Here is a 22,968-nt window from a genome sequence, read left to right on the forward strand (position 1 = left end):
CTCCCAAGTCTCCCCAGATAAGGTGCGAACCCACTGCTAAGTCCCCACAGCACTCAGTCCCATTGGGGTTATTTGCTTATAGCTGTCTTCCCTACTGGATCATAAACTCCTTGCAGGAAAGGCCAGAAACTGCAGCAGGGCCAGCACCTGGCACAGTGCCTCGATGTAGCTGGTGTTTCATAAATATTTATTGGCTATGCTTCAGTCTGAGACATGCATCCCTCCAACTTAAAGACAGCAAACCCCTGTTAAGTTACAATACCTACTCCCACTAAATCCTTTCAGAACAAGAGCTGAATAGTTTTTGGCACTTTATTACAGAATTCCCAGATGTAATCTTGGACTTCTAGAAAATATTAGACTACTTCAAACACACTACTCTTTATCAGGAATAGAGAACCCAGTATATACATCCACACTGTCACTCCCTGCTTGTGCTGATATCCACAGGACATGATGCCATTGCTGTGAAAAGTAAACCTGTTGGAGAGGTTTTGTAATTGGGGGGGGGGGGGTGGGGGAAGGGGGCAAGGGGAGAAAATGAAGGAATAAAGATAATTTCTACCCTGGGACCTCTAGTTCTCCAGATATCCATGCCTCAGAATGTGCCTCAGAGCTGATGAAGCCGAGGAGCATTAAGGGATATGGGCTGAGTCGAACTGCTGGGATTTCCATCCTGCTGGCACTGTTTAATTGAGCCACATTAATAGTATTTTAAAGGTAGACATAATGTGTTGGTTTCGCAATAGAGAAAATCATCAAGTGAAGTTTCATATACCTTGTGTCTCAGAATTTTACAGCCTATAAAACAAGTGGGACCCACCTCTGGTGTCAAGAGTTTCACTAGGAACCCAAGCCAGAGAGCCAGCACTTGCAAGCTGCTGCCACCGATCAGGCTTCTGAGCTTCGGCTGCTCAATCAATGATGCCTCGTCCTCCTAACCTGGTGAAGCGGTAGTTAACGGCAAATGAGAGTAGTGTTTCTAAAAATGTAATATGCATGTAAACTACCTGTTAAAAGCTGGTTTTGATTTAGTGAGTCTGTGGTGGTGCCTAAAATTCTTCATTTTATAAGCACAAATTTTATATTTGGTGATGCCAATTCTGCTGGCCTGTGCACAACACTCTGAGTAGCGAGAACATGCAACACATTTTAAAATACAGATTACTGCACCCTCCCCCAATAAATGTAGTCAGAATCTCTGGGGAAGGAGAGCCAATCTAAAATATCTTAATTCCTTATGTAATTCAAATACAAGGCATCCCAAAAATTTATATACACACTTTAACAGCTGATAGTTCAATTATGAAAATGAAATGCATTTTAATAAACACTGCCTTTATAATGATTCAAAGTGTGTGTATGCATTTTGGGGACCATATATATATATACATACATATATATAGTCAGTCAGTCAAAGATTAAGAACCTCTGTATTGAAATGCTTGCCTCACACAGATGTCTGTTGTTGAAATGATACAATCTTAAGAGATACATTACCTAGTAACATTTATGAATGCTATCATTAAAATTGGTGAACATCAGTCAAAATATTTCTAGAATAAAAACAAATCTTGAAAGGCTGAGATGTGGAGAATAATTATTACACTTGAACACCTATCCTGCAGAACAACACGAGACCCTCTGATTAGAAGGACCCTACAAGACCAGCTCATTCATCCTTTGTCCAACTTACCCAGTCTGTCTGAGGGTGATGACAGGACCCTGGCCTGAGATCCTGCTCCCTTTTATTAACTAAGGCACGTGAAGTAACAGCCTCTGTTGTCATTACCTGTGTCTGCAACATCCCTTCTCACTTCTCCCATCTTCACATCTGTGGACCTAAGGGGCCCTGCATCCCAGAGGAGGCTAGATCCTAGAGGAACTCATTAAAGACAAAGTAATTATGTAGGACTGCTCTAGCACAATGCTCTGAGTCCTGGAACAGTGACTGGTTATAGTCACTGATCATACCTGACTATAGTTGGGGGGAAGGTAAGGATGGAGAGAAGCACATGTATGGACGATTATACACTATCTGTTTAGTGGACAGTAGGAATGTAGGTCTGGAGCCTACGTTTTCAGAGGTGAAGGAAAATGGTTGGAGAAGCCAACTAGCAGGGACCAGAGTATAAATATCCTAAAATATCTTAGGAGTGTAGGAGGCTTTACCTGGTGGGTAATCAAAGTGCCATTAAAGACACATTTTGGAAAGATTCCCAAGGTGGAAGAATCTCTTACTATAATCCAATTCCCCATGAATATACCCAAGGGCAGAGAAACATCTGCGGCTAACAAGGATTTGACTTCTATTACTTAACCATATGCAGACACATGGAAAGGACAAGAATAAGATACACTCTCCCAGATCATGCTCAATCTTCCTCAGGACAAGATAGAAGAGAAACTCAGATTTGCATTCCATTAAGGCACATCTAGCTTCTTACCCCTCTAGGAAAACCTTAACAGCACCCCACCACTACATTATCTCTACTACTTTACAGGTGTGTCAGATTACCTCGTTCCAGCTCCTCCTTACCCTGCAGTTGATCACAAGGCCATAGCTAAGGGTATAACCTTCTTCCATACCTATTCCATGTTCACTTTGTCATCACCTCAGCTGACTGGGGTTATTTACATTCAACCTTCATTCCTTGGCAATCTGAATCCTCAATATTATTGCCTTTGAGTTGTTATAGTTTTAAAATTAACTTTTACTAAGTGGTACCCCAAAGAAACTCCTAGGTATCCAACATGGTCTTTCCTTTTCTCGTGAAGAGAAACCCAGTTTTTTGGGGGTTTTTTTTTGGGGGGGGGTTGTTAATTTGGATTGAATTACCCAGACAGTTCAGTAACTCCTTTGTTTGCCTGTTGTTCAGTGACCCAAATGGCCAAGTGACCATTTCAGCTTCCAGTAAAAGAATCACTGGAGCAGTCTGTACAAGTGTTCCTCCCTCGGGAGCTGCATCTGACGCTTCTTGTGTACCACTTCACATTCCCTGACATAATTTTTATTCCAGCCAGTTCTTCAGATTCAACTAGCTTCACATAGATACAACTTGACAGCATTACCTCAGGCCTGCTCTACCTGCTTTTGTCCTACCATTCCTACCATAGGGTTTCTCTGATTCCCTAGAGTAGAATATCATGGGAGGTGAGCTTAACACTCACATACACACACAACCTGTAAGTGTAAGGTGTTAATTTATCTTTATTGTATGACAATGAAGTATTACAGATGTTCCTTTTTTTTCCCCATTGACCCCTTCTAGTCCACACTATTGTCTGTGTCCATGGGTTATGCATATAAATTCTTTGGTTAATCTCTTCCCATCCACCTTAAGTAACAGATGCTGAGAGATGTTGAATATATGCTTCTCCTGTGTTCACTTCGGTGGCTGGTCCTATCATGCATTTCATCAAGGCTTTTCCTTCCTGCTGGTGGCCAACTCAGTAAGCCACCCCACTATTGGTTCTCCCTTCTTCCTACTTACCGCCTCTACTGTCACTTCTCACATGAGAGAATATTCCCAAATAAACTACTAGCAAATAAAACTTTATCTCAGTCTCTGCTTTTTGGGCAACCCAAGCTATGACAGAATCTATGATCTCTAAAACAATGTTTTAGAGAGCCCAAAATTCTGTGAGTATATTACTTGATCTGATGACAGAAATTGGTCCTGCTACCACAACCCTTAATTCCCAGACTCATGAATCATGGCTATGGGGGAAAGAGCATCATATATGGATTCCTGGTTCAAAGTATATACCATGTTCTATAGGACTTCACACCAATATTTCTGGATGAAATCTCCCAGCTGTGACCACAACTGAACCTTTGTATAGGCAGTAGCTGTAAAGCTAGAAAAGAACATGCTATCATCCTCTGCATCCTCCTTTCATGCACCTTCCAGGGGATCCATCCACCTTCATTGTACTTGGTTGATGCACAGAACGGTGAGCAACAGAGATTTAATGAATGAGGGCAGAAAGAGAATGTACAGAGGAAAGGCCAGAGTGCAGATATGTTTCAGAAGAACAAGGCTGGGGAAATAGAGAATTAAGGAAATTATGCACATATATACACACTGGAGGCCCAATGCACGAAATTCATGCAAGGGGCTTGGCCCTCACAGCCCCAGCTTCATCTGGATGTGGAACGTCGTCCTGAAGGACATCCAGAAGGTCGTTCGGCTATCTGGCCTAATTAGCATATTATGCTTTTATTATAGATAACAAGAAATGTGCAAGATTTTACTTTTTTAATATATTTTATTGATTTTTTACAGAGAGGAAGGGAGAGGGATAGAGAGTTAGAAACATCAATGAGAGAGAAATATCCATCAGCTGCCTCCTGCACACTCCCTACTGGGGATGTGCCCACAACCAAGGTACATGCCCTTGAGCGGAATCGAACCTGGGACCTTTCAGTCCGCAGGCTGACGCTCTATCCACTGAGCCAAACCAGTTAGGGTGAAATGTGCAAGATTTTAATGAACAAATTTATAAAACTTTACTAAAAGACTAAGATCTTAAGTAAATAGAAATGAAATACTCCTCAATGGGAAGATTTACTATTAAAACTTTGTCCACTCTCCCCAGTGTATTTTATAAATTTGATGCAATCCTAATCAAAATTCAGCAGGGCTGCTTTTATTAAATTTATTGGGGTAATGGTTAATAGGATTACATAGGTTTTGAGGTGTGCAATTCTGATACATCATCTGTATATTGCATTGTGAGCCCATCACCCAAAATCAAATCTTTCATCATTGGATAAAGAAGATGTGCTACGAATATATAATGGAAAACTACCCAGCCATAAGAAAAATGAAATACTGCCATTTGTGACATGGATGGATTTTGGAACTATCATGCTAAGCAAAATAAGTCAGACAGAAAAAGTTAAGAAACACATTATTTTACTCTTATGTGGGATATAAAACTGAAAGCAACAAATGAAAGAAAAACAAAAATTCATAGACACAGACAACAGTATGGTGTTACCAGAGGGAGGGGAGGTGGGGCAGTAAAGGGAAAAGGGAGTTAAATATCTGGTGTCCAACAGGATTTTTGAAAGACTTTAGGGAGATACCTATAAGAATCCCTAAGAAATCAATCAAAAAGTGTTTAAAATAGACATGCTTGCACATTTGATTTTATAATAAACATGGTATTTCAAACCAATATGAAAATGATGTACTATTCAAGATATGGTGTTGAAATAATTAGCCACCTATTTGGGGGGAAAAAAGAAAGTTAAACCTCTATGTTTGCAATCTACATAAAGGTAACTTCTAAATGGATGAAAAAAAATATCCTCGGGTGAGGATTAACAAAAAATAAATGAATGAAAAAGCAAAATATATGAAATAGGATTAGAAAAAATAAAAACGTTAGTATAAAAAACTGTTTAAATATTTTCCATATCGTTTCCAGTGGTTCCAGTATCACTTACTGAATGGTCTCTCTTTTCCACTGATTTCAGATGCTATCTTTATCACTAAGTTCTCTATATACTTGAGGCTATTTTCCTACTTTAAATTCTGTTCTATTGATCTGTCTACTCATAAACCAGTACCATATTTTTCATGAACAAATATGCTTTAATACATGCTGGTTTTAAAATGTCTGTCATTTCTTTGAACTCTTTCCTTCAAATGGTGGAGCCTAATTCCACTCTTCTTAAATGTGGTCAATACTTACAGATGCACTTCTCACAAACAGACTGTAGTACACTGATGTCACTTCCAAGGCTAGATCATAAAAAGGATAGCTTCCACCTGGGTAACTATTAGCTCACTCACCCTAGGGAAGCCAGCTACCATGTCATGAAGACACTCAAGCAGCCCTTTGTAAAGGTCCACATAGTAAGAAACAGGCCTCCTTCCAACAGAAAGCACCTCCTTGGCAGTCATTTGCATCAGCCACCTCAGAAGTGGGTCCTCCTAAGAGACCACATGCCAGAACTGCCCAGCCAAGTTACTCTGAAATGCTGGCCCACTGAAAGTGTGAGAAGAATACTTATTGTTTTAAGCCACTAATTTGGGGATGTGTGGGGATAATTGGCTAGGCAGCAACAAATAATATATTTAAGGCTTTATAATATACAACAATATTATTGTCTATTGTTGTTTTTGAAGTTTCCTTGACAATTTCTTTTTTTTTACACAATCTTTATCATCAGCTTGGCGTGTGTGTGTGTGTGTGTGTGTGTGTGTATACATAGAGGAAATTACATACTACAAATTAATTTGAGAAAAACATATTTTATTTCTATCCAAGAAAATTATTTTTCCATTTGTCCAAGTCTTTTCTTCTGTACTTCATTAATATTTTAAAGTTTTATTCATATATTTTCCATATTTATCATTTAGTCTTAATTAGTATTGGAATTTTTTCTATTTTAAATGGTATTTTTATCCATTTTACACTCTAATGTTTATGGGTCACTTAAAAACTATCTAACTAATGATTTATGCATATTAAGTTTATTAAATTATCTCATTTTTTGCAGTAGTTTTTCAGTTGATTTTCTTAGGTTTTCCATGTATACAATTATATCATCTGCCAGTAGCAAAAATTCTTACATCTCAAATTTTTTTTATCTAAAGTATTCTCTGGGACCCAGATTATAGATTCCGTAAGTTCAGAGATTTTTGTTACTTTGCTCTTTGTCTCCAGCACTTGAAACACTGCTTGGCACAGAGTATGTGCTCACTAAATAAGTGAAGTAATTAAATAAACTGCATAAACTAGCAGCTCCAGTACAGTGCTTAGTAACAGTACTAATAGTGGGCACCCTTGTCATCTTGTTCCTGACATGAGTGGGAATGTCTCTATATTTCCCCATTAAGTTTGATGTTGGATTTGGCACTAATTCAAATGTATTATTATTTCATGTTAAGCAAGTATCTATTTCCACTATACTGAACATTTTTATCTGAAATGGTTATTGAATTTTAGCAAATGTGCTCTTTTTATGAAAGACAGTAACATTATTTTTTCAAAAACTCTTGACACATTTGAAAGCATTTAAATATTTTAGTTCAACAACTGAAATACAGAAAAGCAATAGTTATAAAACTGTGCAGATGCTAATTTAAACAATAACAGAAAAGTGCTTTAAGTTATAGTATTTAAACTTCACTATTTAAATTTCATTCATTACATTGGTATAATATCTCATCTCGGAATCTACAATTTTGACAAATGCTTGAAAAGATTTTTGTTCAGAAACAGATGCTGGTCTGACAGAAACACATTTGAAAATATTATTTTTCTGGTCATAGTTTCCAACACACCTATGAACTCGGCCTCTAATCAGTCTTGGAAGTTCACGATCCTGTTTTTGAAAAGATAAATATCAATAGTCATTTATTACTTCATCTAAATTTCAACTGTTTGAAACTATGTGACCAACTAAATATGAATAACCCAAAATGCTATACTCTCTTACCTGATTTAGGGCCCCACTGCTGACAAGACCATGACAGCGGGGCATATATGAGTGCCCTGTCACAGAGCAAACACCTTTACTTGGTTAGGGCTTCTTACAAGCTAGCAAACTGCTACTCCTTAAAACACTGACTGATACTCAATGTAATGGCACATGAATTACTCACTTCTATAAGACTGCCAGAGTTCTACTTTCAGCAGATGGCAGAAAGGTAGTTCATACCAACTCTCCAAGAACAACTGGAATAGCTGGATGAAATACTTAAAAATCTCCTCATAGATTTCAGAGAGATACTAAGGCAATGAGGAATTAGTGACTCCATCTGAGAAAGGAGAGGAGTCCAGAATGGGGCCTGATATTTGGGGATGCTTTCCCCTTGAGGTATCTGTCAATCATAGTCAAGGCTGTGAAGTCTAAGAAACTGAGCCGAGCTTCATAGGGCTAGGGGAAAAAAAATTAGAATCAGAGGCTCGTAAGAAAAAGAGATTCTGATAACCACCCCCATCCCACCCCAGACTTAGGATTGGGAACCAAAAGGGTTATGCCTTAATGGGACTAACAAACCAGAAAAAGATCATCCATCATCAAAGCCTCTTGATCATGAGTATATTTAAACTATTCTGGGATTGCTTTCACTAAATTGTCATAAAAAGCATTAACTATAAGGAAAGATGCTGATTACTGCTAAAAGAGCTATATTAAAGTGAAGAATTTCTGTTCCTCAAAAGCCACCATTAAAGGTTATAAAGCAAACCATGAAGTATGAGAAAATGTTTGCAATGTACATAATGGACAAAGAACTTGTACCAAGAATAGTATTTTTTAAAATCTCCTATGCATCAATAACAAAAAGACAAATAATTCAATTCAAAAAAACAAAAACATGAGCCCTAGCCGATTTGGCTCAGTAGAGCACCACCTGCAGACCAATGGGTCCCTGGGTTCAATTCTAGTCAAGGGCAGACTCCTCCCTGGCCCTGGCGCTGGTCAGGGCACATGCAGGAGGCAACCAATCAATGTGTTTCTCTCACACTGATGCATATCTGTCTTTCCCTCTCTCACCTACTCTCCCTAAATATCAATGGAAAAATATCCTCGGGTGAATATTAACAACAACAAAAGATAGAAAAGGAAGAAAAGAAAGAAAAGAGAAAAGAAAAGAGGGGAGGGGAGGGGAGGGGAGGGGAGGGGAGGGGAGGGGAGGGGAGGGGAGGGGAGGGGAGGGGAGGGGAGGGGAGGGGAGGGGAGGGGAGAGGAGAGGAGAGGAGAGGAGAGGAGAGGAGAGGAGAGGAGAGGAGAGGAGAGGAGAGGAGAGGAGAGGAGAGGAGAGGAGAGGAGAGGAGAGGAGAGGAGAGGAGAGGAGAGGAGAGGAGAGGAAAGGAAAGGAAGAGAAAGGAAAGGAGAGAAAGGAAGAGAAAGGAAAAGAAAAGAAAGAACATGAGGCCTGAACAGGAACAGGCTTTACAAAAGAAGGTATCTAAATGGCCAGTAAGTATATAAGATGCTCAACTTCATTAGTCACTGGGAACTGTAGAGAAATGAGATAGCACTAAACCCTCACTAGAACAGCTACAATAAAGAAGAGTGTCATACTAAATGTTGAAAAGAATGAAAGAAACTACACTCACCTTTACTGATTGTGTGTAAATTGGCACAACCCTTTGGAAAAATCTTTAGCAGTAACTACTGTATTAGATCATACACATGCACTATGGTGCAGCAATTTTACTCCTAGGTATATATATATACCCAACAGAAATGCATGCATATGCACAAGAGACATATACAAAAATGTTCACAGAGCATTACTCATAATAGCAAGAAATCTGGAAATAATCCAGATGCCAATCAATAGTAGGATGGTAAATTAAACCATGGTATATTCAGACAACAGAAAATTGTACATATAAATATAAATAAATGAACTATAGCTACATACAAAAATAAAGATGAATCTTACATTGTGTTCAGTGAAAGAAATCAGACATAAAAGAAAACATACCAGGTGATACCTTTTATATAAAGCTTTAATAGAGGCAGAATTATGACATTAAAAGTTAGGAGGCAGGATGTAGTGAAGGGGAGGAAGCACAAGGATGCATGGAGTAATAACAATGTTCTATTTCTTAACCTGGTAATATTCACTTTGTACTACGTCACAGAATTGTAGTTATGAGTTGTGCACTTTGTTGTATAAAGACTTTTGTTTTAAAAAGTCTTAAGACTAGAAAATAATAAACACTCAAGAGATTCTAGAAATTAATAACCTGACAATTACTTTTTCTTGATCATCTACTATCTGTCAGAAATGCTATATATTCATGTGATATTATCTAAGCTCCAAAACAACTTTTCAAAGTAAAAACTAGTCTCCTCACTTTACAAATAAAATAACTGAAGCTCAGAAAGTTTAAGTAGCTTACTTAGTAAATGGTGGAATAAAAACTAGAATCCAGGTCTGATTTCAGAATTACAGTCAATTTCAGAATTAATGCCAAACTCACAAAGTATGTAAGTCATATAAGGCCTCCACACTTCCTTTGTCACCCCATTCTTCATCACCAAGCCTCTTCCTTATATCCCGCCCATTCTTTGCCTTCCCCCAACCTCAGGACTACTACCTTAACCCCCATCACTTACGAAATCTACACTCTGATAACTATAAACTACTTGCAGTTTCCTATACAATCCAGGCTCTCTCTTAGCTTCTTGTCTTTGAATATGCTGCTCTCTCAATTTAGCGTGCTTTCCTCCCTACCTCTCCTTTTCCCAAACACACTTTGGTTATTTAGTCCTTAAATATCTAAAATAAGGTCACTACATTCTTTTAATCTTTTCCTGATCTTCCTATCCACTTTTATAGCACCCTGCACATATCTCTAGCATACCAGTTATCATACCACAATGTAACATTTATATAACCGTCTTTTACTGAGATTACCATCTCTTCGAAAGAGCCATTTACCATTCGTATTCCAATTTGTATCTGTTGCATCTAGCACAGGGCCAGGCACATAGTAGGCTCTCCACATTAGTTAAACAAATAATTTTAAAATCATAACTAAAACCAAACAAAATGTTGAAAGTACAATTAAAGTGTTAACATCATTTCTACTACAATGGAATTACAGTTTACATTTGTATGTTTTCTTGGCATAGGCTTTGCAAAGAATACTTAGACAAATACTCACTATTTCATAAAATACACAAGGTAAAGTATTTTTCCCATCTCTCATAAGAAAAGTCTTTGAATAATATGGTCCAGGTGTAACAGCTGAATCGAGAACACCTAAGGAACATTAAAAAAGGGTAGGGGGGAATCATTAATGGTAAATGCAAATAAAATTTAACAAAGAGAAGTTGATATTTAAATAACTATTCCCATACCAACGCTCTCATAGTTTTATTTATACAATAATAAAGAAGACATTTAAAGAGGAAAAGATATTTCTGAAACTGTTTTATACTAACGGAAAGAAAATTTCTGGCCTTCTCCAACTAAGGAACAGTTCATATGCCAAAGTTCATGCAACTGACAATGGCTGGCCATCTGAACCTTTTTCTTAGAATGTATTCTACAGAATGGTTAAATCCCCAGATCAGTCTATTACATAATGATAATGAAATACACACACATAACTAATAAGCATCGTGGTTTAATGAAAAAAAATAAACACTGAACTTAAAATCAAAAGGCGTGCATTTTAGTTCCAGTTCTTCCGCGTACTAAATTGAGAAAATTGTTTTAAACACTTTCAAATCTGTCTCACCTATAAAATGCAAATAATTATGTTTATCTCAAGAAAGTATCAAATGAGAGCATTTTTCCTTTAACAGCCACCTACTGAAAACTGATAATGAACATTTGTTATTTTGAGGTCAGCCTCCATTTCCCCTATTAATACCTAGATTTTCCTTAGAAAACCTCGCCTATGCCATTCTTAGCCATATAATTTGAATTGAATTTGTCCCCAACCCCAAATGCAGGAGTGAGCTGAGATGGACTTAAACCAATTAGTTTGTCCCATTCCCCAGCTTCAGACCACAGACAGGGTTTAGGTGATGGACTTGTTACCAGTCAGAAAATTATATGCAGGAGGTCATTTGCTAGCCTCTGGAAAAGACCAACCAAAAGAAATCATTGAAGAATGTGGCACTGTGGTATAAGGATGGGTGGTATAAACAACTTTGATAAGCAGCTTAATGCCAAAAGGAAAGAGTCAGAAGCTGCTGAACAGGCCACAGTTGGAGCTCCAAGATAAAGACAGTATTGTGGCAAGACAGAAAATGGCTAAATCCAAAAACATAATGCTGGCTGAAAATGCAAGCTGTGTATTTTAAAACACAAACATCAATTAAAAGTCCACATAAATTTATGAAATCAGATGTATATAGTAATATTATAAAAGCATGGACACGAAAGATACCACAGTGATTATCTCTAGAGAAAAAAAATGGACAGGAGTTTCACATCTCCAACATGGGAATATGGGTATTCTCTATATTTTTCTGTATGTTTAGAATATTTCATAATTTAAATTAAATATTTATTTTACTTAAACTATTGAAAGAAGTCTGTTCTGAATCTCTTTTACTTGTTTATCTCTTCATTCTAGTAAAATCAAATTCCAGAAACACTCTATTAAACTCTTCCACTTTTAAATATTAATTTAGAAAACATTAATTATAGGGTGTTCATATCAGTAAAGGGTCTTTACAAATGTTCTTTCAGAGTAGGTAAAATATGATTGAATTTGTACACAAAATTACTACTGCATGTAATCAAGTATAGTAGAAATAACACTAGATTGAGAATAAAGAACTTAGATCCATTTTTGCTGTTGACTAGCTTTGTGATTTCAGTCAAGTCTATTTTATTTGCCCCATTTCCTCACAAACTTCAAGAGTTGAGTTAGATTACTTGTAATAATCTTTTCAGTTTTAACATTATGAATCAAAGAATACTGCATAAATAATCAAATACATCAAGTCACAAATCAATGGCAGATCCAAGAACTAAAAAAAAAAAATCCTAATTAACTAATATCTCCTTTTGCAAATATTTTTTCTTTAAGATCTCCTAGGTATTCCTATTGACATTGAACACTATTATCTAATAGTACTACATAAGTATTTTTGAAGTATTATACCTACCCAATATTTCAAAAAGAAGTACAGTTTTGGGGGCATGTTCACGCCAGTACTTCATGCTTTCAATAACTGCTGATACAATTCTTAAAGAATTATCTTTTTGCTTAAGCTTTAACTGATTCAGTGAGGCATCCTTTTGAAAACATAAAATGATAGTATTAGAAAAACAGGCATATTTTCCATCATACTCTTTCACTTTCTTTGTAAGGCTTCTAGGTGTTTATAACAGGCACATGTGTAAAATATGTAAAAGAACTATTGAAAATTTTAGTACAGTTACTCCTATAAATTAAAGGACAGTTACTCCTATAAATCATTAGCACTTTATAGGAGGAGAAACTAGGATACACTTGGAGGCAATCAAGAAGAAAATTATTTCTATGGGCATCCATTGGTTCATTCATTTGTTGAATATTTTTTTAAATGTCATGTACCAAACCTGTGATAAATATAGGTGAAAAGAACACAATTCTTTTCCTTAATGTTTTCATCCTCTAGGAGGGGAATCATTCATTCGCTCACTCGAAAAGTACATATCGGTACCTACTATGTGCCAAACATAGCTAATGAGGAAACAACAGTGAACAAAACAGACAAGATATACCCTCATAAATTTTGACATCCAGTGGGAAATTCATAAAATAAACAATAAATATATAATAGAATGTTAGGAATTTATATATCTTATACATTTGAAAAACAGTATAAAAGGCTAAAGAGAGACAGATAATTATTTTAAATAGGTTGTTGAGTAAGGACTATGGGAATAGAAAGTGTAAAAGGCCCTGAGATGGAATGTGTTTGACATTTTTAAAGATCAACTAAGAATACAATGTGTTAAGATACTTATTTTTAGGGGGTGGTGGTGGCACTTTCCTTTGTGAAGGCAAGGCATATCTAAGAACACGTGATGGGACATTGTTTTCCAACTATAATTACCTTTCCTCCCTCTCCCCCTCTTAACTAAGTTATGAATGTCTCCTATAGAGGAATGCTGCCATAATGAGCCACTTTTATTAAGATCACTACATTGTGTCATTCTTATGGATAAGGAAACCTAAGGGTGGGAACCACTATGAAACATGCTATTTTAGTCAGATTACCAGGAAGGAAAAAGAATTTACCTCAGATGAAAAGACTGCTTACAGACATGTGGGCAGAACTAATCTAAGGCACTTACGCACTCAAAAACTAACAACAATACAAAACTCCTACCACTCAGGCTGAAAGGACAAGGGGAGGAAATGAAATTACCAAACCTGTGGAAGCTAGACTCTTGAAGGGACTATATGATGCTGGGACACAGCTACTGCCTGTGACACTACATTTAAGCAGGGAGGGCATAGAAAAACCCAACCTCTCTCCTCACCCTTTGATGTCCTGCCAGTGACTCCCACTGGCTGACCCCTAACAGAAGTCAGCTAAGGGATCCTAAGATGATGCACTATGTAGTACAATTCAGCTTTCCAGAGGACAGAGGGTAAACAATCCACTGGGCCAGGGGACAGGGAGGGAAGACAGCAAACCTGCTATATAGTATAGACATATGCAAAGAACAATCACAGCAAAGAAGGGACACAGGAAGTAAGGCTGAAGGAAGTACAAATATAGGAAGAACATAAGCCAAAGCAGAGTCATATTATCATGTATATCATGTTTAGAGAATTGTGAATATCTGAAAATGGCAAGTGCATTGCAGAATTAGTGGAATCTGAAACATGAGGTTAGAGGTAAAATAAAACCAGATTATAGAGCAAAGGTCAGCAAACTATAGCTTGTAGTCCATATCTAACCTGCTGTGTTTTTGTAAATTTTTATTGGAACATGCCACATTCATCCATTTACGTATTGTCTATGGCTGCTTTTAAGCTATAATGGCAGAGCTGAGTGGTACAGCTGAGCAGTTGCAAGAGAGACCATGCGGCTCATAAACAATACTGTATTTACCCTCTGGTCCTTTAAAGAAAAAGTTTGCTGACCCTTGTTACTTTGACTGACATATGAAGAGCTTGGAGAACTTCTGCAAGCAATGGATAAACTGCCATCGTCTCAATTATTAGTAAACAGTGAAATTCAGAACCCAGTAGGACACTCTAAAGCAACTATGAAAAGGAACAGCCGTTCACAACCTCTACGGAAATATTTTAGAAACTAACATTCATGCACTCCAATTGACCTGCATGCCATGGGATTGATTTCAAATGTTCGTATCTCTAATTTTCTAAATACTTATTTATCTCATATTTTGCATGTAAATACAAAAATGTAAATAATTCATACTTTAACATTTACCTTGAGAGCGTTTTCTTCTGGAATATCACCTAATGTTTTTTTCTTGAACTGATTTTGTTGGATACTGGGCTTAAATGCCTGTACTGTACTGTTTTTTCCTAGACCTCTCATTGTGGAGCCAGGTGTTTTTGAAGAGTGTGCTTGTCCGAGTACTTCACATTCTCCTTGGTGAGGTAAGTTAGGAGGCTGAGATACTCTTAGCTGTTTCTGTTGTTGCACTCCCAAACTCACTGGAGAAAAATTTATTCCATCATTTGCCGCTAGGTTGGTTCTTTTGCATTGAGGCCTAAAATCACTTCTCTCCCAAGTTTTGAAGCTGGTATTTTTGTTGCCATCTCTGTAGCTGTAATAGTTTTTTTAAAATTAGTATTAGTTTTTGTTTCCATTTACATTTTCTTAATTTAAAAATTAATACGTAATTCTTATTTCTGAACTAGAGGACCAACAAATCTGTGCACTGGTGGGGTCCCTCAGCCTGGCTGATGGGGGAGAGGAGGCCAGCATCTGCCCTCTGGTGTCCAGTGCATGTCATAGTGAGTGGTCAAATGGTCGAACGAACTGTCAGACATTTAGCATAGGCTTTTATTATACAGGATAATTTTCCTGGAAATGTCACAAGAGGGCAAATAATACAACTCATCTCTTTTATGAAAATAATTTGTAACCAGATATAAATACAAATTGTATGAGATCTGAAGTTTGTATACTTTGGGGAGCCTTCTTAAGAAAAATAAATACAAAATTAGGTATGAAAATAATGAGAAAATAAATAAAAAATAATTTCAAAATTTTAAAAGGTGATAAAAACCACAAACATCACTATATTCAGGGAAAATATTATTAGTATTATGATTAATTACCTGATATACCTCAATAAGACATTTTTCGTACACTGAGCACCTCTTCATATAATAGCAATTTTATTTTCAAGAAAAGAACAAAAATAATTTTGTCTTCTCTCTCTATGGATGTGGAAATTACTTTTATTATTCATAGTTTAGAAAAGTTTCTTTCAGCTTCACAATTCCTTACTGGTAATAGCACATCTGCAACTTCCTCCAACATTTTTGCTCAGGAGGTACTCCTAGCCTGGACAAGCCCGCTTCAGTAGCCAATCCAGCCTAGCCAGATCCTCAGTATCCCAACTAGACCATGAGGCCTAAGTTGTAGTGGCTCCTGAGCAGGGCAGGGAGCAGTGTCCCACTCAGATTCTTCTCTTCAGAGACAAAGATAGGGTCCAAGTGGTCAATAAGATCCCCCAAAACAGGCTGTTGTTGGGGGTAAATGTATGTGAAGGTAAAGCCTAGTAGATTCTGAACCTAAACGTAGAACCAGTTAAAAGATCTTCAGCAGGTTATGAACTGCCTAGTTGAGTTTTCAAATGTTTTCTGTTCCTGGATTTTCTGTTGTTTTATTCCAACTGTCTGACAAATTACCTATTATTTCAAACTGGATTATCTAATATTGGGTGACTGCCCAGATTACAATCTATTACCTAATTCTCAGTCTCATGACTATCACAATAGACTTTCTCCTAGCACCTGCAGCTGAAACTAGGCCTCCAAAAACCATCTCAAAACTATTAATAGGCCTAGTTTCAAGCCCTAGTCCTGAAGAAAGTAACTGAATGGTCCTGAGGAAATTAGCATAATAATAAAATCAAAACTCATTTTTTAAAAGTGAAAATATTGTTTTGATGTATTTATTAACAACTTTATTAAGTTTCCCCTTTTTAAAAATATATCTTTAATAACAGTCAGGGTAATATTAACTTCATAAGGTTGTTGTCAGAATTAAAATAGCATATCAAAGCACTAAATAATTACTAATATATATGTTTGATGCTCTGTTTCCAATACTTTGTTCCCCAAATTATTTCCAATATTAATACAGTTATTTCTGACTCTGCCTTTTTTCAATTAGATCACTAATAATCTACAGAAAAATCATAAACTCACAGTGATCAATATTGGCAGAAATTTCATTAAAACATGAAGAAATCTTTGGAAATATAATCACTGCCAAATTTACCTAAAGTCTTTTCAACTTCTTTCATAAAACGTAACTAATATTGCTATAGTTGTTGTTAAGCAGAGACATTTCCTAAATGTAATTCTGTCTAAGAAAGAAGGAAGACATAAAGAAGAGAGGGAGAGAGGGGGAGGAGAAGGAATAGAAAAAGAAAGAAATCTTAAGTAGACTCACCTCCAACCACTCTTGCTCCTTTCAGTGTTTGGTTCAATAGACTTAGACACAGAATCTTGACTTCTCAAGGGATGAGAAACTGAATGTGGTATTTGCCTTTCAAGGAAACATATCTTATTAAATATTAATAGTTTGTTTCCAAATTTAAAAATGTAAAATATACATAGAAGAATAACATCAATCAGTAACAGACACACATTCATTGATGTATGTTTCCACATACCCTGTGTTGATTGTTTTCGTTAAAGGAGGCAACTCTGGATTCATTGCTTCCCAGGCCCAATCTCAAAAGTAAACAGAAAGAAAAGTAAAGTAAGTAGCATTTAAAAATAATAATTATTCCATACTTATTTGACGGTTGAAAGCTTGAAGAAAAGAACTTAAAGATATGGACTTGTTGTTCAACAGCACTTTGTTGAGGAATCTCTTACAGTGTGCCTTACTAATTTTTATAGATGTCTTTCTCTCCACTGTGTTTTATGCAAAGGTAATAGGTTTATCTGTATCTTTTCCGCAATCAATCTCAGTATAGTACCTTGTACTGTGTAACATGAATTCAATGTAATCAATGTTTCTTAAACTTTTTTATTCCAACCCACCACAAGAAATACATCATAACTCAGAACATACTTATGTTTGGTGCGCATGTGTGGGTATTGGGCAGGGGGAGAAAGAACATAAAATTTCACCAATTCTTATTCTTACTATGTGTGATACAGTCTGGTATTTCCTATTCTACTCTACTCTCTTCTATTTTTTTTTAAAAGATTGCTTGTTTCCCAACCTATCTTCCAAAATTTCAAAAACACTGACCTAGTCCTCTCTCTTACCCAATATAAGAATCTCATATCTGACAGTTATCCTGGTCAGAGCCTGTAGAGTTCAGTATTTTAGGAGGATACAAATTTCTCTATGGAGCAGCTCAAATTTTTGTTAATATATAAGGTCAACATTATGCTACTTATAAAAATATTTTAACAGGTGGAGAATTTTTTATTTTTATTTTTGTTAATCCTCACATGAGGATATTTTTTTATTAATTTTTAGAGAGAATGGAAGGGAGGGGGAGAGACAGAAACATCGATGTGAGAGAGACACATCTATTGGTTGCCTCCCACACAAACCATGATTGGGGCTGGGGATCGAACCTGCAACCAAGGTACATGCCTTTCACCAGGAATTGAACCTGAGAGCCCTCAGTCTGCAGGCCAAGTCTCTACCTGCTAAGCCAAAATTTTTTAAATGGCAGAGTCTTAATTTTTTAAATGGCAGAGAATAACCAGACAAATACCCATTTATGCATATTCATGTGAATATTTTATCGATAAAAATGGGAAAATATGAAATCCGTACTTCAAATTCCTCAAATGTGGAAGAATATAAATTTAGAAGTAGATTAAGGTCTATGGTTGAACAGTGGATAAAATTAACAATACAAGTATTGAGAAAGAGACTGATTAATTGATTTTAAAATTCTAATTGCATAAGAGTCTATTATTTTTTAAGAAAAATGTAAGCGTATATAATCAGCATGCACCAAATATATTTCAGAATGTCTTTCTGTCCATGCCTTCTTTCTGAAGATAGGTAAAATGTCAGTAAAGTTTAAGACCTCCCAGGGTCTAGAATTTGAAACAAGAGATACAGAAGGAGATCAATATGGGCTCTGAAAACTAGACTTAAAAGGTTATGTTAATTCTTAGCAAAGGCAATTTAGTTAACGTACTTGTTGAAACTATAGGAAGCCAACAAAATAAAGATAAAAATTCTATAGGAGAAAAAAAGACTGAGGCTAAACACTAGAAATTCCTGGGCTTCTACCCTTCCTAAGGTCTTCTACCCTTCCTGTGTTCCCACGCACGCTTTATTCTTGAGGCAACTTGAGTTTCTTCATTCTTTAGCACCAAATGTCTAAAGCAGCAGTCGGCAAAGTTTTGGACCTCACAGACCACCAGTGGTCCACGGACCACAGTTGCCGACTGCTGGTCTAAACCACAATATCCATATGTATCATGAAAAAGAAAATTATTTACAATATAGGTTACCACTTCATTAAAAGAAAGGCTCCAGATCTTAGATACTCCATTTAAAATTCTAAGCCACCCTTATAGATAGGAAACTCAAACTACTGTACTGGAATGCTCAGAAAGAGTCAAGTAATCCCTATATTTGGATAATGGAAAGAAGAAAACCATAAAATAGAAATGGTAATTTTCTATAATCCTAGTTCTTATTTTCTAAAATTTTGCAACTTATTTTCTTACCTGTTGGTAGAGGAGGGAAATCATAACTGTCAGAAGTAGTACTGATACCGGGATCATTTTTAAGTGGATTGGAAGTTAATGGCTGTCTAGTCCTCTTTTTCTGATTGAACAAAGGTACAGGCAAGCAGCCTAAATTGAATGTTCCAATAAATTAGTATATATTAGGAAAATAGATCTAGTCATAGAATAATTTGTCTACTGCTATGTTAATTGTATATTTATTATAAACATATTTTATAGCTTTGACTGATTCTTACATTCTTTTTAAGATCCTAAATAGCCTCATTTGTTTCTCTAAAATCTCCTTTTTTAACATTTTATTTTCAAGTGCAGCTTACATTCAACTTTATTAGTTTCAGGTGTCAGTGTGCAGCATAGTGGTAAGACATTCATATTTTTTATCCAGTAATCCTCCTGCTATTTCAAGTGCCCACCTGGCACCATACATAGTAATTATTATTGACTATATTCTCTACACTGTACTTTCCATCCCTGTGACTGTTTTGTAACTACCAATTGTACTTTTTAATCCCTTCACCTTTTTACCTGGTTCCCCCCAAATCCCTTTCCTCTGGCAACCATCAGTCTGTTGTCTGAATCTAGGAGTCTGTTTCTATTTTGTAAAAACTCCTTTCTTGTTCTAGGTCAGTGGCTGGCAAACTGCAGCTCGTGAGCCACATGCGGCTCTTTGGCCCCTTGAGTGTGGATCTTCCACAAAATACCGCGTGCAGGCGCACATATACAGTGCGATTGGAACTTCGTGGCCCACGCGCAGAAGTCAGTATTTTGTGGAAGAGCCACACTCAAGGGGCCAAAGAGCCGCAAGTGGCTCGCGAGCCGCAGTTTGCCGACCACTGTTCTAGGTTACCACTGCCTTATTTCCTCTTGTTTGGAAGTAATTCCCATCTCATCCCGCCTCCCCTCCCCACCCCAACCCTTTCCAAATCTACTTTTTTTTTCACTTATTTCCCACCTATGCTTGCCTATTACCATATCAACTAGAGGGGACCCTTCAAGTACAAAAGGGGTAAAGGAGAACCAGACATTGACCCATGTTTTCAAAAACCCTAACCACTCTTTGGACTATGGTAGCATACCCTTTAGTGCCATGGTTCTCAAACTTTAGTTTGACTAAGATTTCGCTGAAATTATGCTTAACATGCCAGTTCCTAGACCCTACTCCCATAGGTTTTATTTCAATAGAAACTCTGACATTTTAACAAGCACTCCAGGTATCTGGGATGCATATTATCTGTGGATCGTGTTGACAATGCATTAGAGTGATAATATCCAATCCAAATGAGAACAAACACTACCCCCACACCCTCCAGATAAAAGAACTGGGATCTCAAGTCAAGCCAAAAGTCAGAATTTATAAACAGTAAAACTAGAAAGGATCTCAGAGGAAAATAGGTCCTAAAAGCTTGCACATTGCCACAGGGGAGAACCTAGATAGAACACAAGCTTCCTCAGTCTCAATTTACACATCTTGCCTCCGTACCATACTCTAGCTCAGTGGTTCTCATCCTTCCTAATGCCGTGACCCTTTAATACAGTTCCTCATGTTGTGGTGACCCCAACCATAAAATTATTTTCGTTGTTACTTCATAACTGTAATTTTGCTACTGTTAGGAATCCTCAGTGAAATATCTGATATGCAGGATGTATTTTCATTGTTACAAATTGAACATGATTAAAGCATAGTGATTCATCACAAAAACAATATGTAATTATATATGTGTTTTCCGATGGTCTTAGGAGACTCCTGTGAAAGGGTCGTTCGACCCCCAAAGGGTCGCGACCCACAGGTTGAGAACCGCTGCTCTAGCTGGTCCATCAAAACTTATACTACAGGAGAGTTTATTAAGAAATAAACAGTTAGATTCTGTGAAAACTGATGAAATGATATGGGCTCTGGCATCAAACTTCCTGAGTTTGAATTACGACTTCAAAGTAGGGTGGAATTACATACAACTTCAAAGTATAAACTTGGGCAATTTTCTTAAACTCACTGTGCCAACAGGACATACTAATAGGCAGGATAATACAATGATTAAGAGTATGAACTCTAGAGCCAGATTTCAAGGTTCAAATCCTGGTTCTGCCACTTCCTAAGTCACTTTTTAACAACCTCTTTGTGCCTTAGTTTCTTATCTGGAAAACAAGGATGATAATGCCCATCTCAAAGGATTGGTGTAAGAATTAAATATTTTACTACATATAACTAAATGCCTAGAAATACAGTACATTCACAATAAATAATAGCTATTATTATGTTCATTGTCCATTCTCATCATTTCCCTGGTTCTCTTCATTCCTATCCTCTAATTAATAAATCGGGAAGCAGGAATAGTAAGGAAAGCTTTTAGGGAGACAGCAGTGCTTCTGGAAATACTTTAAATAAGTCATAAATACAAATAAAAACAGAACTCAAACACATAGGGTTTGTAGGAAGACCACTCATAAACCCAGGGAAGTATGATTTTACTACCACTTCTGCCACTAAATGTTCTCCCTTAAATTATTTTATTTCCTTCGACCTAAATAGTAAAGAAGCTAGACTACATGTTCATTTTTTCAAAAATTCCTCCAAAATGCTCCATCTATAAATTACACAAGCTTTACATAGTATATACAAAATATAGAAAATTTTAAAATAAAAGTTGTTCCTACCAGCTGTACTTCGGGTTGAATTTTCATTTAGGTTTCTCTTCATTTCCGTCAATATCCAAGTCAATCCCTTTGTCTTTAGCACATGAAGTTATTGGACTAAACCTTCAAAGGAAGAGGCTTATAACTCATACCGTGTCAACAACAAAATCAAATTCTTAGCCTAATAATTACTGAAATCAAGGTTTAAAAACTATCGTTTCAAACCTGATCCTGTTAACGCTTTGTGGAGTCGTTCATCTCTGACTGAGAATGAACGACGGGAACCGTTTTCTCGGCTCTCTTCCAAATCAGCGAGGACCAGGGTGACTGTAACCTCGCCTCCTCAGTGAGGCCATGTCACACAAGCCTCTATACGCAACTTTAGAACTCATGACCCACAGAGAGGATAATTCCGAGCCAGGTCTGACAGCAGAACGGGCCACGGCACTGGCCAGCTCTGTGCCTGGAAGGCCGGGAGGCAGCACCGGCCACGGCCCTGGCCGGGCGGGAAGGGACAGGTCTCCTCACAGCACACCATGGCGGTCCCCTCCCCGTCCTGAGCCCGAGCCTCTGGGCTACGTAACCACAAAGACTGCGGCCTCACTTAATACCCAGAATAACCGAAAAGCTGTTCCACTCAGCGTTTCCAGAATTTCAACAAGACAAACACATTTCTCGGCTTGCTTGCTTTTACAACATAATTTCCGCTATAATTTTTTCCCATATGTAGCCTCCCTAATACATTTCAACCCCAAGCGAATTCAGCAAACGCTTCCCTATCATGTGAAAAGGCAAGACGCCAACTTTCATGACCCAGTGAGGCAGACAGACAGGAACGCAACTACGTCATGGCGAATCGTTCTGAGGTAAATGTTAATTTCCAAACACAGACATGAAACCCGGAACCGTAAGGGCGGGGACTGCCTCCGCTTTGTTTCCTAACTT

General features: G+C 37.2%; 1 protein-coding gene across 2 annotated transcripts; it reads right to left on the reverse strand.

The window, feature by feature from the left end:
- Nucleotides 1-7,153: 7,153 nt before the first annotated feature.
- Nucleotides 7,154-22,087, reverse strand: LOC308532510 (spermatogenesis-associated protein 22-like; the record flags this gene model as incomplete). Of its 2 annotated transcripts, none has more annotated exons than XM_081110038.1 (8): nucleotides 7,154-7,345; nucleotides 10,651-10,748; nucleotides 12,614-12,743; nucleotides 14,903-15,245; nucleotides 17,108-17,203; nucleotides 17,331-17,391; nucleotides 19,420-19,500; nucleotides 22,045-22,087. In XM_081110038.1, the coding sequence occupies 8 exons, from the start codon at nucleotides 22,085-22,087 to the stop codon at nucleotides 7,154-7,156; spliced, it is 1,044 nt and encodes a 347-aa protein (XP_080966164.1). The 2 variants fall into 2 exon arrangements, with proteins under 2 accessions (XP_080966164.1, XP_080966163.1); XM_081110037.1 differs by having other exon boundaries at nucleotides 19,372-19,500.
- Between the last annotated feature and the right edge of the window lie 881 nt (nucleotides 22,088-22,968).

Source organism: Myotis nattereri, assembly GCF_964212035.1.
Source record: "Myotis nattereri genome assembly, chromosome: 16".
NCBI lineage: Eukaryota > Metazoa > Chordata > Mammalia > Chiroptera > Vespertilionidae > Myotis > Myotis nattereri.